This window comes from Equus quagga, chromosome 7, assembly GCF_021613505.1.
Source record: "Equus quagga isolate Etosha38 chromosome 7, UCLA_HA_Equagga_1.0, whole genome shotgun sequence".
In the NCBI taxonomy this organism is placed as follows: domain Eukaryota; kingdom Metazoa; phylum Chordata; class Mammalia; order Perissodactyla; family Equidae; genus Equus; species Equus quagga.
In genome coordinates this window covers 92,435,125-92,452,638 of record NC_060273.1, presented here as the reverse complement: position 1 = coordinate 92,452,638, position 17,514 = coordinate 92,435,125, and the positions used below count along the sequence as shown (strand labels likewise).

Below are 17,514 nucleotides of genomic sequence, written 5' to 3'. Positions count from 1 at the left end.
GTAACTGACTTGCATCACCAAAAAATATTTTCCTGTTATTCTGGTTGAGTTTCCACAAGCATCAATAAGCACCAGCAAACTGAAGGGCAATAAATTTCTGCAGCCGACACATAGAGACACCAAGGGAAGCAGGGAAAATGATTGCTGATGATTCATTCTAACTACTTGACCTTCTGACCTCTTCTCTAGATATATGATCAAGATGGGACACTACAGCACTTTATTGATGGTGGGGAACCTAGTAAGTCGAGCTGGATGAGGTATATCCGATGTGCAAGGCACTGCGGAGAACAGAATCTAACAGTAGTTCAGTACAGGTAAAGTATACCTTGATTTCCACTTACGGAGCTGAAGCCCTTTGGCTTGCATCGACAAATTCAGGCTTGCTGCTAGTTTTGAAAAAAAATCCCAGAGTCCTGCAGCACTCTGTAAGGACTGGCAGAAATTTTTTTGTGAGGTCTCTGAAATCTTAGTTCTTGCAAAAGTTATTTCACGAGAATTCAGGAAGAAAGATGCTAGTAGAAGGCCTCTTTCACTCAGCGCACGTGGTAAAGTTACTTCCACATCATCGTCTGCTCTTCCGCAGTGGCCTGAACAAGCCCAGTAAACCCATTGGCTTGGGGGGTCCCCCCAGCGGATGTGTACACACACGTGACTAGGAGCTGGGAGATTCAGCCCTGATCCTTTGCTTTCAGTCACCTTCAGGCTATCCCCCAGGGAGAACAGTTTCATGTGCACAACTGCATGGGAAACCAAGAACTCTCAACCTTCCCAAGGCTGCTTTTCCAAAACCGTTATGCCCCGCAGCAGTGGCTGAGCCAGAATAACCTCTCCTGATCCCTCGAAAGGTGCCAAAACATTTCACTTTGGCCCTTCAACGATTCAGAATATGTTTCAGGTGATGAGGTGGTTCCAGAGCATAGAGAAACCCCCATTTTCCCAAGATGTTTGGGCAAAGCCAAAAGGGTCACAAAGACAAAGTGGAGCCACCTCCATTTCCCACAGTCTCCTAGGGAGGCCCCTGGGGGGCTGAGAAGCTAGGTGGATTCCCAGATGCTAAGCCACATCTGCTCAGTGCACCTGTTGGTCAGGCATTTCCACTTAGTGCTAAAGAAGGTTGCAGTGGAGAGGAGAAGGCAAAAACAGATCACATAGGAGAAAAGCCCTACCCCTAAGCCTTCCTTTCTCAAAATCCCTCGAAAACATGTGCGATGTAAATATATGACCTCAGTTATAAACAGCCGTGTTCCCTTTAGAATCAGAAGCAACTGTTTAGCTTTATTAGGCACCACAGACACATCAAAGCAGAAGGCCCTGTGCTCGGCAACTTGGAGTCCTGCCTATGGCTATTTATTTTCCTTTCCTTTTTTTTTTTTGGTTTTTAAAAATGAAGCCTTAAAAAAAAAAAAAACCCTTTATTCCCCTTATAGGTTAAAGGCTGCTCAAATCTGGCGTGGTCTCCAATTCAAAAGGAATGTATTTGAGCAGGCTGTGACTCCCTGCCTTGGTTTCCTGGGCAGTTATATTTCATTAAATAATGGTTTAAATGAAATAGTACACTATGGTATTTGGTTACACTGCTGTGTACGGGCTTTACTCACCTTTATTGCAGCTGCATTTCTGCCATGAAGTTTTTATGAAACTGGAGCTAGAAAATTAGTAAAGATTGTGCTTGTCCATTCAGCAAAAGATAGTTTGGCTGGTTCTGTAATGAGCACCCGGGGAGCTCTTGAGGCAAATTCTGAATCTGGGAAGACAAGAAACCCCTAAGAGGAAGGTGGGCATGAGTAAGTCATTACCTATCTGTCAATATTAAGTGGATTTTTATAGCTCCCCTTTCATGATGGCGCTTAAACTTCGAGTTCTCTCTGCTGATCTGTTTTCGATTACTTCAGATCTTTATAAAATGAACTACAAAAACACAATTTAAAAAACTGGCATCCGTCACCAGTGACCACGTCCAAGAGTAAGAAAATAGAAAAGTTGGACCCTGAAGAGCCAGCCTAATTTTTATTGTACATGAATGTCCTCTTCACAAAAAGTCAGCTGGTTTAGATTCATTCTGTTATGATTTGTAATATCTAAATGGAATTTTCTTCAAAGCGCCCTTGATTGATTGACCCTTAGCTGAACGTTTTGTTTTTATTTTGAGGCTGACAATAATGTTTGTTGGCGTGTGTTCTGCTTCAACTGCGTTGGGACGCCATGAAGCTATCTTTATGAGTCATCCAACCACAATACTAAATACATGTCAGCAAAGGAAATATTATCTGGAAAGGGAAAAATCCCTTTGATGTGCTTGAACATGCAGAGATCTCTGCGAGTTTTGGAAGCCCTGCCCGCTTGTGAGGAACGGTGTATGCTTACACATTTTTTTTCCCTCTCGGCCGACTCCATGCCTCAGAAGACCACCCATTGCTCGAAAACAGTTCTGCTCTTTCAGCGGCAAAGTGTGTCATTTGGTTTTAGCACATTCATTTGCCGGGCGCTGTGTTTATATGAAGGGAAGCCAAACCGAGAGATGAAATGTTACAAGGGTGAAGTACAGAGTAGACTCCGTTTTTCTCAAGTTAGGAGATGCCAGTGATTTATAGCTCGGCTCCAATTTTGATTTTTTTACGTAGCAGTGGAAAGAATTAATAAAACGCACAGCTCTTGGAGATGCGGAGGGAGGAAGAGTAGTGAGGTCCGGACAACTGGCTGGAGTTTTTGTCAGATATTCATAGAATGTTGGGAAAAACATTCTGCTTAGCTAGCAGTGCCCTCCTGAGACAGAATGGCAGCAAGTGAGGAAAATAACAAGATAAATGAAATTTTTGCAGCTGCAAGTAAAATATTGAGAATCTGCACTTTTTTATTGATCTTTATGATCCTATTGCCAAGAGCCACTTTGTGGTGACAAAATATGTTGACAAGTGCATATCTCACTGCCATGAAAAATGTGATGAAGGATTCGCCTTATGTCTGCAGTGTTATACAAGGGACAAATTGCCCTACTACAGCCAATTCCTTACAGAAAGGCTAAATTTAAGGCCCACCAACCCTAAACACTTTTATCTTGAACTTGAGGGTAATATTTGTAGCAATTCTTCACTGAGAAAACCAGTTGCAGTTTTTTTAATCTGTAGATTTTTCTTTACAGTACCAAAGCTGTTATAATAAAATGTTTATTTCTTGGTCCCTTCACTCTATCATTTCAGAGTGTAATCTTTCAGCCAGAGTAAAGTGCTCTTTCTTGTATTTATTGAATTTCCATCCATTTCACATAAGAGAGTTTTTCTCCTCTCTTGTATCAAACTTTAGAAGAAAGGCAATGGGGAAGATTTTTATTTCTCTCAGTCCTTATGTCACAAAGCTGCTTAATTTTGTTACAAAATTGGGAACTCCCAATGCCAAGTTGCAAGAATACACAGAATGCTTTTCTTTCAAATAAGAAGTCAATAGTATTAATTTATATTTGAGGTTGAGGCACCGGTGTCTGCAATTTGCCGAGAGAGAATATTCTCATCAGTGTCAGATGGAATTTTTTTTTTTTTAAATGAACTCTTTCTTTCTGCTGTCTCCTGGGCCAAATATCTGTCTCTTCAGCCAAGACATTCTGTGGAGGGACACTGTGGAAATAAACTGTGAGCTGTTTATCATACTGAGTTACAGGCTCTAATTGGTTGCTGGGAATGATTAGGTGGGTGCAGATTTTATTACAAACAGAAACTGGTTAGGTGGAGCTGGGAGGACTTTTTCGGGGCAATAAAAATGTGGTTGGGGGCACATTAATCCTACCTATTACTAAGCTGGGTTTTCTTTTGTTTTGAATAGGTCGAATATATTCTACCGAGCCTGTATAGATATTCCCAGGGGTACCGAGCTTCTGGTGTGGTACAATGACAGCTATACGTCTTTCTTTGGGATCCCCTTACAATGCATTGCCCAGGATGAAAACTGTAAGAATTTCTTTTGGCTCTAAATTCGCATCTCAAATACCTATTTCTAAGCTGACTTTTTAAGAGTGTTGTTTGAAACTCCTGAAATGCAGGTCACTCTGATACATAATGCCAATGTGCCCAAGTCGGTCCATCAATTTCTTTTCCTTGTACGTTCTTTGCTTTTTTACAGGGCATTTTCACTTGTATAGGCCAATCCTTCTTTGCCTGTTCACAATTTCAAAACCTTTCCCTTAGTTTTAAATAATTACTGGCAGCAATGTTAAGGTGGCTGGTATTTACTGAGTGCCTACTGTGTGTCTGGTTCTGTGCTTGCCACCTTTTGGGGTTATAAGAGCAGCATAAGATAAATCTTCTGCTCTGAAACTTTGCATAGTCTTTCTGGAGTCACACTGTATGCAAAAATGAAATAAGAGAAAACAATGCTGTTTAATGGAGTACACCCCTCTAGTCAATTGGGTGTGCCTTCTCCTACGTACTCACTGGAGTGAGGAATGGAGGTAAAAATCTTGGCTGAGGAATTTGTGTCTCTCTAAATTTCTTACTCTAAAATGAACCATGTAATTTTCTTCTATCCTTATTACTATGACAATCATAATCTTTAAAAATAATCTAACATCTAGGCAAATGCAAATGCAGCAATTTTCACTTAAACTTTATATTTTTGTTTTATCAGATCTTTGGAAAATATTATAAGGTGATTTCTAGTATTTGGAAAAGAATTGGGTAATTCTGATATGGTTCAGTGAAAAACACTGGTTTCAATGATGTTATTTTTTCTTGTCACCAAATTGACTAATCTGTGAATTGATGATTTGGTATTATGCAACAGAAAAAGAAACAGAGAGAACAGATCTATCTAAGGAAGTTCATTCAGAAAAAAAAAGTGTTATTAACTTTTTCCTTCTTCACTTCTTTCTCTCTCTATCTTACATACACACTCCAATAAAAAAAAATGCTCATACTACTACTGATCCAAATGCTGATGGTCAGATATTTCTTTTCCATATTGTCTTTATTTTCTTTGTAAAAAACAGAATCCTCAAAAAGAATATTACTATCAACTGTCCTTTTATACTTTACCCTAACCCCAAACCAATCTCAAATCAAAACATGCATCTTTGGGCATATAGTACATTCCTCTTACCTCCCAAGTTTCCATTGGAAAGTTTTTTTTCTAAAGTGATACTGCTATGTGAAGGAGTGTCTGTTTTCATAAGAGAAAATCTCAGTGTTGGACCTGAGTGTGCAGTTGGTGTTAGAGGCAGATATAGGTATGCAGGCTAGTATGCTTTCCTCTCAGGATGACTCCTTGCCCCAACTTCCCTAAAGCTACTTCTAGGTCCTCACAAAGAAAGGCACCAGTATGAGCCCCCATGATCTGCTGACGTGGGCCTGTCTGTACGTTAGAACCTTGACATAAACTAAGCTTCTGAAGTATGGAATTTGATCCAACAGAATTCCAGAAATCCTATAACGTCCTCTGCTTCCTCCTCTAATACAACCTGCTATGGACTCTGAAGACATTATTCTGGTGTGTTTGTGTTGAGGAATGTCGAGAGTAAACATATCAAAGCCTAGAGTTCTGAAATACATAACACAAATTTTCATTCGTTGGTTCATTCATTCATTCATTGATCAGATATTTATTGAACACTTACTATGGGCCAGTGTCTTTGCTAGGTCCTGAAAATACAGCAGTGAACACAACAGACAAGAATTCTTGCCCTCATGGAGCTTACATTCTAGTGGAGGGAGACAGATTATCAGCAAGTAAATGAGCAAGTAGAAAGTTTGTCAGGTGGTGATAAGTGTAGAGATAAAGCAGAGAACGGGTAAGGAGTACCAGGAGTTGAGAACTGCAGTTTTAGGGAGTGATCACGGTAGGCCCTACTGGGAAGGTGGCCTTTGGGCAAAGACTTAAGGAAGTGAAGGAACAAGCCATGTGTTAGTTTGGAGAAGAGTATTCCAGGCATCCAGACTAATAGTCTAAAGGCCGCAAAATGGGGATATTCCTGGCCTGTTGGAAGAGAACCATGAGGTTGAAATAAGTGTGTTAGAGTGAGTGAGGTGGGGAGAAGTCAACTCAGATATGGGGAGAGCTAGGGATCTTGTAGGGCCTAGGAGGCCACCGTCAGGATCTGGCTGTTACTCTGTGTGGGCCTGGTGAAGTTGTAACGGGATTACTCTGGCTACTGAGTGGAGGCTACACAGTAAGAGGTGAGAATAGAAAAGGGAATTCAATTAGATGCTCTTGCTGGAATCCAGGGGAGAGATGATGGTGGTTTGGACCACAGTAGAAGTGGTGGAGGTGGTGAGCAGTTGTTGGATTCTGGATATATTTTGAAAGTAAAGCCAGCAGCCTTTGCTGATACTCTGGATGCTGAATGAGAGAGAAAGGAGTCGAGGATAACTCTGAGGCTTTGGTGTGAGGAACTGGAAGGATGGAATGGCCATTTACTGAGTTAGGAGTCAGAAATGGAAACTGTGGAATGACTACTTAGGGAACGCATTTCTTCCCCTTGACGGGGATCTCTGGAGTGGAAGTCACACATCCACAAGATTGCTTCCACCTCGTGATGTGGTGCATGGATGAGAGGGATTTAGGGCTGAGCTGGAGGATTATGGGGTCTTATGTGCCATTCAAAGACACCTGACAATGGTCGTCTAAGAGTGTACCTTCTGGTCTTCAGATTCAGCGCCGCAGTGCCGTCAAAAAATGTACTTTCCGGAAATAACATATGTTTTGCTTCTCAATCCTTCTTTCTCCTATAGTCCCACCTATGGGAAGCATTCTTGAGATTGTTGATTAGAGTATTGAATAAACTCTACCAGGGCATATGTTATGTCATTTAGCACCTGAAATCCTTGGAAGGAAATTTGCAAAGCCACAGCAGCTTGAAGTATTGTGGATTCAGTAGGTAAACTAGGCAGCTCTTTTGGGTTGAGTTCAGAGCTCTAAGTAAGGGTGGAGGGAAGTTTAAAGGGAATTAAGTCATTGACTAAAATGCTCAACAGTGACAATCTCCCTTTCCCCTAAGGGCACTATAGGAATTTTATTTCAGTTCCTGTCTCAAAGTCATATATCTGTCAGTGATTGGCCACCCAAGAAACCAGCAGAAAGCTTCATCAGATAGTGTGGGGGAAATATATGACTTTGACTCTTAACTCTAAGATGGATTCTCATTCCATATGATTCACTGAGAGACCTGGGAATGCTTTATAATGAGGGTTCCTTATTCTGTACTGAGAAAATACTCTGTGTGATTTAAAAGCACAAATGTGTGAAAGGGCATGAACAGATAATTTAACAGCTAGCCTTCCACAGCCCTGAGTAATTTAAATCATCTCAACAGGATTAGCAATTCTAAGACAATTTTTATCCTACTGAGCTAGCCACAAAATAAATTAGGTACCTTAAAAAGAAGCTTCTTGAGATCAAAGACTTATTTGACAAAATGCCCCCACAGAGCCTCCTTGTAGTGCTATGCACCCGGTAAACAATTAATAAATGCTCACGGGATAAATATTGAGAATTTTATTGCCATTATTAGGAGGGATTAAATACTTCAGCCAGATTTTTCTTCATTAATGAAATTGATACATGGACCAAGACATTCAAGAAAAATATGATTTTACTTAGTGAATAATACTTATTAAGCACTTTCATTTATAAAAATATCATTTTCTTCCCATGGTTCTTTCAACATCGAAAGTACACATTTCCTACTGAGCATGTGTGGTGGGCTCAGGCTCCAGTCACTGCCCTTCTGGCAGCTGCCGTGAAGCAGTGGGGCATACACAGTGCCTGGACAAGCCATTGAAAGCTGCCTTGCCCCGAAGAGAAGACAGCGTTTCACACAGGCATTTGAGTTCTGGAAGCAATTCCTATGTTATTTTCTTTTAAAAACCCATAGTTATGAATGTAATAGAGCTCCAAAGAGAGAGCCACTCCATCCACTGTGGGCCTTTCAGAAGAGCCTGAAGGAACGCCTGTGTCGACAGATTGCATCCGCAAGAAGGAATGAGGTTCCCCAAAGCTTCCAGTGGGGGATTAGCTCCTGCAGAGTGTAAAGACCGTAGTGTATTCATATTTGTTTCAGAGGAAATTAAAAAAAAACCTGGGAATAAATGTTCAACAAGTCTTCCTGCTGCTTTTTCTGTCTTGGCATATGAAGCTGAGGTAGCAGAATGTGAAACTTGATGGCAACCCAGGGGTTGCTGCACTGAAGTAAACTCTGCCTCCATGAGGCCAGCCTTTTCCTACTGATTTTACAGAGCAGAAAATAAAAAGGGACACTTCTGCATAGTGCCCCTTACCCCCACCACCTCACCACAATGAGAAACTAGGCCCAGGGTAAGGAAGGCCCTACTCAAGCCTTCTATCTATGAGCACTGAGGAGACTAGAATATAGTTCAACCCAACAAGAACAACAGTGTGCAAGGCCCTGTGTGAAACATCGTGCTGAGCTACAAAACTCAGGCCCTGTCCTCAAGGAACTCAGGCTAGAAGAAGGCACATAAGCATACAACTACAGTACAAAACACAATGCAAGTGCCACATATGACGGCCAGTGAGCCTGAGCTCCAGGGGTGTTAGACTGAGTATTAATGCAGTTGGGAGGAGTCAGGTTCCAGGCCCGCTGTGCACAGTGGGAAGCTGAGATTGGACTCCTTACATAAATCCAGGAACTGGGAGTTACTATTTTGTCCCAGAAAGGAGACTAGAAAAATGCTATCCTCAACCAGTAGGCCAGGGAACCATCTGTCTTGGGCCATTAGTGAAAACAGAGTGTCACACTCTAAAAGCCAGCCACAACTATAGGATAGTGTGGGGTTTGATTGTGCACAAACTTCCAAGTATGGAAACCCTGGGCCAAGAAAGGAATATAAAAATTGGTCTAGAACTAGAGAATCCTGTAGGGTCCTAGAAGAAGCAAAGGCAAAGGAGAAGTCACCCCACAGGGATGCCTCTGCATCTGTGCAGGACTCCAACAGAAGGCAGCACCCACTGAAAATATGTCCACAGAGAGAAATGACAAAAGACACAGGGAAACTTGCTGTCGTGAGAGATTTCACCTCGTAGGTGCTGTGGTGTGCTTCCTAGATCCCAACCTTGCTACAGGATTGAGGTGCTCATTCCCCTCGTTTGTGGGAGTGTAGAGCGGAGAGCTCTCGGATGAGTTTGTCTCCAGGAATTGCCTCCAGCCTAAGAGCTATTTTACTCTTGGTCATTCTCCCACCCCACGTAGCTCATGTCCAGTGACTAGTCATTGTGGAGAAGGAGTGGTTCTCTTGTTCCAAAGCAGGACAATGCTGAAGGACCTTCCCAGCTCCAGAGCTGTTAATCTCCTCCCTCAACAGGATCCCCTTGCCTCACTCCCCAACAAGTGTCAATCCCAGGAGCACTTCTTAGTAAAGCTCCTGCACACAAAACTGCACATCTCCCTTTCAGAGTTTTTTTCCCCAGGGGACCTGACTTAAAACAGGTCCTCCAGATTTCTATTTGCAATCCAGATCTCTCTGCTGAGCCCCAGACTGCTATCCAACTGTCCACTCCACGTCTGCCCTTGTGTGTCTCATAGGCATCTCAGACTAAACCAGTAAAGCTGAAACCATTCTACTCACCCCCACAAACTGCCTCTCCTCCAGTTCGGTAACTCTCACTCCCACTCCTCCAATTGCTCTTTCTAGAAACCTTGACACCTCACTCTTGCTCATCCTTCTCTCCAGTCAGTTATGAAGTCCTGTTGATTGTATACTCTTAAATGCATTTCTTTTCATTTCTGCTGCTACCACCTGGTTGGTGTCACCATCAGCTTTGGCCTGGACCACTGCACTAGCCTTCTGCATGTCACATTTTCCCTTTTAGCATCACTGCGGCCAAAGTGAAGTTTCATTGATTTGCTTATTTTATTGTTTCAGCTTAGTCACTTGTTTTGTTAATAGGTAGTTCGGTTCCATAGATCATAATCCAGAAAGTACTATAGACATATAGTTCTCCTTCCCAGAGGCAATCCGTTGACAGGTTCTTAGGTATCCTTCCAGACATATATTTTGCCCATTCAGATGTGTTCTCCCTCTCTTTCTCTTGCTCTCACTCCAACCCTCCCCCTTTTATACAAATAGCAGCATACTGCATACATTGTTTTACATCTCACTTTTTCATTTAACAATATAGAGTGATGATGTGTTTAAAGCATAAATCTGATCACCTCAGACCCTAAAACCAAAAAAACCTTTTTTGGTTTTTCCCACCTTTGCCATTACTCTTGTTATAAATCCATAGTTCTTTAATGTCGTAGCCTATGGGCGGCATATAGTGTCCATAAATATTTTGCTTGGCTCACATAGTGTTTTACAAAGTTAGAATTCAAACATCTTTAGACTGGCCATGCCCTATTTCATTTGCTGCAGACTCCACCATCCTCTGTTGTATTAACCCACCTCCCATCACTTACTTCCATTACCTGCCCAGCTCCCATAGGCCTTGACGGCTGTGCTGCCTTCCTCTCCAGCCTCAGCTGCAGCGCCTCAACCCTTCTTGCTCTGGCCACATTAGCTGCCTCTCAATTCCTTCAGTGCCCTGAGCTCCTTCCTGCCGCAACAGGCCACACAGACCCTCTGGCAAAGCTGCCAGTGTTTCATCTCCTTGAGTTGCCTTTTCCTCCTTTTGCACCTGTCTGATGTCTGTGTACCCTTCAGGACTCACATTCAAGGTCACTCCCTCCGGGATGCCATCCCTCACACCCCGAGGTTAGCCATCCCTGATATATGCTTTTCTGGTACCTCTTTATTCTCTCTCATAGCACTTATCACACTTGGACCAACTGTATGTTGTCAATTCTAACATGCATATATTTTTCACATTTTAGTCTTTCTGAATCTGGCAGATGTCTTAGAATTAATGGTGACTTGCAATTAATGGTGCAACTTGAAATTAATGGAATTTTAGAGGTGATGTAACTGAGTGAATATTTATCTGTAAAAACCTTTGTTTAATGTCAGTCTCTCTCACTAGAGTTTAAGTGGCGTGAGGGCAGGGGCTGGGGCTTTCTTTCTTCCCCTGTAACCACAGCACCAGCAGAGGGTCAGGCATGTAATGGATGCTTAGTAAGTACTTGTAGACTGACTGAATGGACAAGGGGGTAAAGGAGGACCTTGTTTTATGGATCCTGAATTGGCCTCTCTCAATCTTTTAATTTTCCAGGATTTCATGAGTTCGTGTTCTTCCTTGCCTATATCCTTTAAGGCTTTGAGAATTTGCTCTCTTCCCCTTAATCTTTGTCTTATAGACTGAAGAGATTTTACTAGCTTAGCATGTCTTCATGAAGAAACCACTTCATCTTTTTGGTCATTTTCCTTAGTCATCTCTGTGCTGTTTGCAATTGTCTATACTATCTTAAGTTGGGACGAGATAGTGTTTTCTGATTCGTTTCCTGTCCTCTTCCTGATAATTTCCTGTTTTGTTAATACCTTGGATTATTGTAGCCATGAGGCTGGTATTTAGGAAGAATAATCCTCTCTGTCCTTTAGTCTTGCTTTAAAAGTCTTGCTTTAAAAAACTATGCTTTGTAGATCTCTAGGGTCCCATGGAAGTGTGCAGGAGCTCTGCAGAACAGTTTAGAGATCAAATATGGTTGCTTGTGTGAAAATTATTCATTCCTATCCTTACTTTTTCTTCTTTCTGAATTATATGCTCATTTCATTCAGTTGGATTGAATTTATTCACAAGTACAATAAAGGATCATGCCAAAAGTAGAATATAGAGTGAAGTCTTGCTACCTATATCTTGAAACGTATTACATTTGCTTTGGGGTATCCCAGAGAAGAAAATAATAAAAGAGAGAAGAATTTTATTGCAACCATCCCCACTCTTATGGCTTAAATGCTATTATTATCATTAACTCAGATCTCATACATCCCAGATTATTATACAAACTGGTATAAATTTTTCTTTATTACCATTTTGACCTTGATTGTTAAACTTAGAAAAACATTCGTTGGCCCACAAATACTTTTGTTTAACATAAAGGTTATGTGACCTTAACAATTTTTGAAAGTTGATTTTATTAGGTTACTTTCCAGATGCATAAGTGAGAAGTCAGAATCTATAATCTATACTTGAGTATTATTTGTATTATTTTCCTCCAGAGGCGTTATATTCCTCTTTCCAATAGGGAAGCTTCGGCTGGTTTTCCTGCTCCCATGCATGTCGATGACATCTTCATTCCACAGTCTTCCTGCCCTGCCTGCCCCCTGCTCATCTGGCGTTTCCCAGCCTGCAAGAGCTTAGTGTTGCCTGAAAACTTGCGGGTCTCCCATGCTTTGTCTCTTCTGGATTAGCTATAAATGGGTTAAACAAGACGAGCTCTCCCCTGATCTCTGACAGTGCTGCAGTTTTAATTTTTATTTAAAAAGTGCCAAAACATGATAAAACATTCCTCCTTATCTTTCAATACCTATTTAAAAAGTAACAGTCTGTGTGCAATCAAGAATTTTTGAAAGTCAAAATGTGTGCACAAATTTTATATTGATTATGCACTTTTGCTCCAGAAGTTGAAATTAGTACATAAATGTTTATATATAAAATATACGTACATACATAAATATGTATATGTATGTGTGTATGTGTGCATATATAATATATTTTGGTATATATGATATGTATTTATACATACACACAAAAACACACTATGCTAGCTGTAAAATGTCTTTTTATTTTTGAAACACAGCTAGTAAACAGAGACAGCATAGGCGTGTGGTCAGAAAGAAACACCCTGGAAGTCAGAAAGCTAAAGCTTCCAACTTAGCTGTGTCCTTAACTGAGTGTCTGACCCGGGGCAAGTTATTGGGCCTTCTTGGGCTTCCACTTTTTTCATTTGTAATAACAGAGGGTAGGATTAGATCAGTGATTCTCTATGCTGATTATATATTAGAAGCACTTGGGGAACTTTAGGAAATGCAGGTGCCTAGGCCCTACCAAGAGATTCTGATTTAATTTTTTTAAAAAATCTCCCCTGTGAATCTAATGTGCAGTCAGGGTAAAGAATTGCCAACTGGACAAACCCTAGGCTCTCTCTAGGCCTGTGAGTCTCTTGCTTTGTTTTTCCTTCCTAGGACAGTTGCATCATGCCGACAGAGCCCTGTAGACTCAGCGATTCCTTTTGTTGGATTCATCCAATACACATGATTATACAGAATGCTGAGTTGAAGAGTCCTTAGCGGCAGCATCCCGATCCCTCTATGTCCCCACATGTGGTATCTACCTGTCCACTCAAGTGTGGAGACTTCCGCAGTCACAGTCCCCTACCATTCTCTCTCTGTAGTTGAGGACACTTGAGTTTCGTGCTCCGTAGCAACGGTCTGTGGCGGGAAAGGATGGGAGCTTCCAGTCCATGTGTTTTGTTCCTTGTGGCCTTGAACCAGAATGCCATAGTTTACTTCTCATCACCAATCTTTTTGCCAATCAACCTTTTCAAATATTTTGATCTCTAAGTCCCTTCTCTTGACCACCCTGTAACTTTTAATCCCTTTAACCCCTGAAGTAACCAATAAATACATTTTATTGACACAGTAGTTAATTAAAAAAAGGATAATAGTTTTTAAGCACATTAGGTTCTAATCACCTATGAGCCTATGGGTTGACCAGTGAATACATGATACATGTTCTTAACACAATAACAACCTAAAAAAAAAAGAATAATGAATTTCAAGTATATTAGGTTTCCCTCCTCGAAAACGTTTCTTAGTTCTAGTTCTTTCCCCACTCGTACTGCCACCACCTCAATTTAGGTCCATCTCCCTTCATTCCAGTTACTTCTCCTTCTATAATAATAAGAATAGTGGCCATTGTTGATGGTAGGTCCTGTGATGAGTACTTTCATCACCTCATTCAAACCTCATAAAAGGGGGTTTAAAGATGAGCAAACCAGGGCTCATAGAGCTCAAGATCTATTGAGTGGCAACAATACATTTACTAAATGCTGTCTGTACGTTATCTCACTCAATCCTTCAGGTGACCATTTTACCAAAAACTAAATTGTGGATTTCAGTGTTCCATACTTGCCCACAGTCACAAAGCTAGTAAATAGTGGAATTAAAATCTAGGCTATCTCAACCACTAAGCCATGCTGCTACTACTTTTTGGATTATTACTGTCACTGTCCTCATTTTACAGATGGGTAACTGAGGCACAGAGAGATTGAATAACTTGCCTGAAATCACCAAGCTAATAAAAGGCATAGTCGGGATTTGAATCTAGGTCTTTCTGATTCCAAAGCCTGAGTTGCCAGCAGCATACTCCGCTGCCTCCCGCTCTTCCCTTACCCACTGCACCCTGTCTGTGCATCATACCTCACTCAAGCCCTCCCTGAACACTGCTTCTTTTGTTCTTGCTATTTCTCTGCTCAGAAACAGTCTGTGTCTATTTCCTAGGCCTGAAGTCTTTATTTATTTATTTGGACTTTAAAGGCCCTCTGAGGTCTACACCCCTTACCCCTTATTCCCACAGTACTGAGAAGCCATGGCCTTCTCGGTCAGCCTGTCTCCCTCACTGTCCCACCAGCATGCCAGACTTCTGTCTCCAGACATCTTTCATATTGTTCCCTTCATCTCCTCAGCCAGTTTTTCTTGAATACGTGTCCTGTGCTGGCAAGGTCTGGTGAAAGGCCTGAATCTACCTTCTCTGTACCGCTCAAGGCCACCTCTCTGGACAGCCCCCCACCCCGTTCTTCCCCCCTTTCTTGCTGGATCTCTCCCATCTGAACTCCTTCCAAAGCTGGGGTGCAGAGTGGACCCTCATTATGGAGTCTTTCTGTCTCAAGTCATAAGGGAACTCTTTGAGGGCAAAGACCGTGTACAAACAATCCTGAGCATATGGTACTGGCTTAATAAATAGGCATTGAATGAGTTATTAATTTGTGATAATAGCGCTTTTCTCCTCAAATCAAATTGTCTGCTATTATGTTAATTCTAAGTCTAGAAAAACAAATTTTTTAGATGTTGATTTATAGGAATTTTTTTGAAACATGTGTCATTGTGCTTATTTTAAGGGCTGATAAAACTGATCTTTTATAACTATTGCTGTTCTCCCAGTAAATGTTCCCTCGACGGTAATGGAAGCCATGTGCAGACAAGACGCCCTGCAGCCCTTCAACAAGAGCAGCAAACTGTCCCCGGCCACCCAGCAGCGCTCCGTCGTTTTCCCACAGACTCCGTGCAGCAGGAGCTTCTCCCTCCTGGACAAGTCTGGGCCCCTTGAGTCAGGATTTAACCAAATCAACGTGAAAAACCAGCGAGTCCTTGCGAGCCCGACTTCCACAAGCCAGCTCCACTCGGAGTTCAGTGACTGGCATCTTTGGAAATGTGGGCAGTGCTTTAAGACTTTCACGCAGCGGATCCTCTTACAGATGCACGTGTGCACGCAGAACCCCGACAGGTAACCCCCACCCTCACTGCTCACGGTGTGTTCGCTTAGTGACACCCACTGCTTGCCTTCCCGCAAGGTTCCAGGCACCTCCTCCAGCTGCACCTCAGGGACAACCCTGTGATAAGAGCTGTCTGCGTTCTGGAAGGTCAGAGAGTAATAAATGTGAGGCCACTGCTTGACTGTATTGTTTAGACAGGCTCCATGAACAGTGGCTGCAGAGAAGAATCAGCTCTTGCTTTCCAAACTGTCCAAGTCTTAGGGGGAGCAGAGTAGAAGGAACACTTATGAATATCATAGATGGAAAAATGAGGTCATGATAATTAGAATCCTCTCTGTCTTCCAAAGATAATATAGCTGGCTGCTCTGCTGCTGTCACAGCCGTTTCAGGGTTCACCTCCAGTGTGCCGTGGGTATGAACTTAATTAAGTACTAAGAGGTAATGAATTGGAATTTTTTGCTTAGTACTATTTTTCTTCAGAGCATGCAAACCCATAAATCCTGCAAAGCTGTCAAAAGGAAATACCTACTCTGCTAGTGATGTGGAGGAAAACAGATGCCACTTATTCAATAAACTAATATCCACACAGAAGAAAAATGTTGACTAGATACCTCAGAGTCAAAGTTGGTTTGAAAGTTTGTCAATAAAGAATTTTATGGCCATGAACTGAGGATGAAATTTAGCTGAACAAGTGAATTAAAATTTCAGGTACTCTGACGAGTGGCACAGTAGATATAATGGAACTATTATTTATGAATCAAAACTGGTTTATTCGACAGTCTTGATAGCTGGGAGCGCAAAAGACAAAAATCAAATTAATTCAATAAGAAAGGATTGTGTTTTCTCTCTCCTTCATGTCCTACGAAAATTTGATTAAACCCAAATATCTAAGAATAGCATTGAAAATGCACTTTGAATATAAAAGTAGAAAATGATTTTTGGGAATAGGGTAGGAGACTCAGAAGCAAGACTTCTGAATTATTTTCTTAATTTGGCCATCGATTAATCTTAAGCCTCTCCATTCTCCTTGCCTTGTAATATACAGCCAGCTCTCCCCTCCCGGCTCTGCAGGATATGACCTAGCTAGTGCTGGAAAACACTAGCAGTGAAGGTGGGTGGCGTAGAGGGGGTGGATCTTTTCTAAAGTAATAATAATCCATTTTAGGGTACATATGCACATTTACACGTGTGTATGTTTTTATTTGTCCCATTCTAGAAACCACTTGCTTAGCGTCAAGCATTGCTGTAACTAATTAATGTTGAAATGTTTGCATTAGGGCTGTTAAGGCAGCTGTGTCTTTACAATCTTTTACTTTAAATAGGAGAGCCCCCTGGTGAAAATATCACCAGACTTCTGCACATCTTAGTACCATTGGCTTTAGAGGGGATACAAAAGTTTTGAAACTGTTCTCCTCACTCAGGAAGGATTTTTTTGAAAGTTTGCCTTGCTTACAAATACACATATAGCTTCAAGATACATCTAGTCAAAGTTTGCAAAACATTTTAGTAGTGTTTTAAATATAAAACATGTATTAAAATTGTGTTATTATGAACTTGCTTTTTAAATTGAGTGAGTTAGGTGTATGGACTTATTATTTGCACAGGTTGATTGTTGTTATAATATCAGAACATGCCAGGTAAAATGAAATGACAGTTGAAAGTTTCTGGATACTGGAACTCCGAGCTTAGCTTTGAGTGTGAGATGATTTCATGCTGAATGTCACATGAAGCAAGAAAAATATGCCGTGGTAAATAGAAAGATAGTGAAACAGACTGGTTTGTCTGACCTCAGTTATACTTAGAAAACCGTATGTGTATTATCGTTTAAGTCTCCATGAAGTCTGTCCTGTCAAATAGCAGTGTCATAATGTGTAACACATTTATGTAAACTGTCAGAAAACTACCTGACAAATTAGAAAACGTACATGTACACAATGCGGTTCCATGAGAGATTGTTAGGTCAATGCAACTTAAAGCTAATTTAGTTATTGGCAAAAATCCAAGTGGTATGAGCCTCCCAAACTGTGCTAGACCCTGACGGGCTGATTTGACTCAGATGCCAGGTGTGGTGTGGCCAGGCCTTCCCACGTGAGGTGAAGTAAGGAGTGCTTTTTATCCAGGTGGATAGCAAGAGTGGGATCAGA

The 17,514-nt window shown here is 41.5% G+C and overlaps 1 protein-coding gene across 1 annotated transcript in view; it reads left to right on the top strand.

Annotated features, from left to right (window-relative positions):
• The window catches only part of PRDM6 (PR/SET domain 6), a 100,855-nt gene that overhangs the window by 65,910 nt on the left and 17,431 nt on the right, over positions 1-17,514 (top strand). The window contains exons 4-6 of the mRNA XM_046665361.1: positions 190-317; positions 3,817-3,941; positions 15,039-15,381. Coding sequence (XP_046521317.1) covers positions 190-317; positions 3,817-3,941; positions 15,039-15,381 — 596 coding nt within the window. The remainder of the gene's footprint in view (positions 1-189; positions 318-3,816; positions 3,942-15,038; positions 15,382-17,514) is intronic.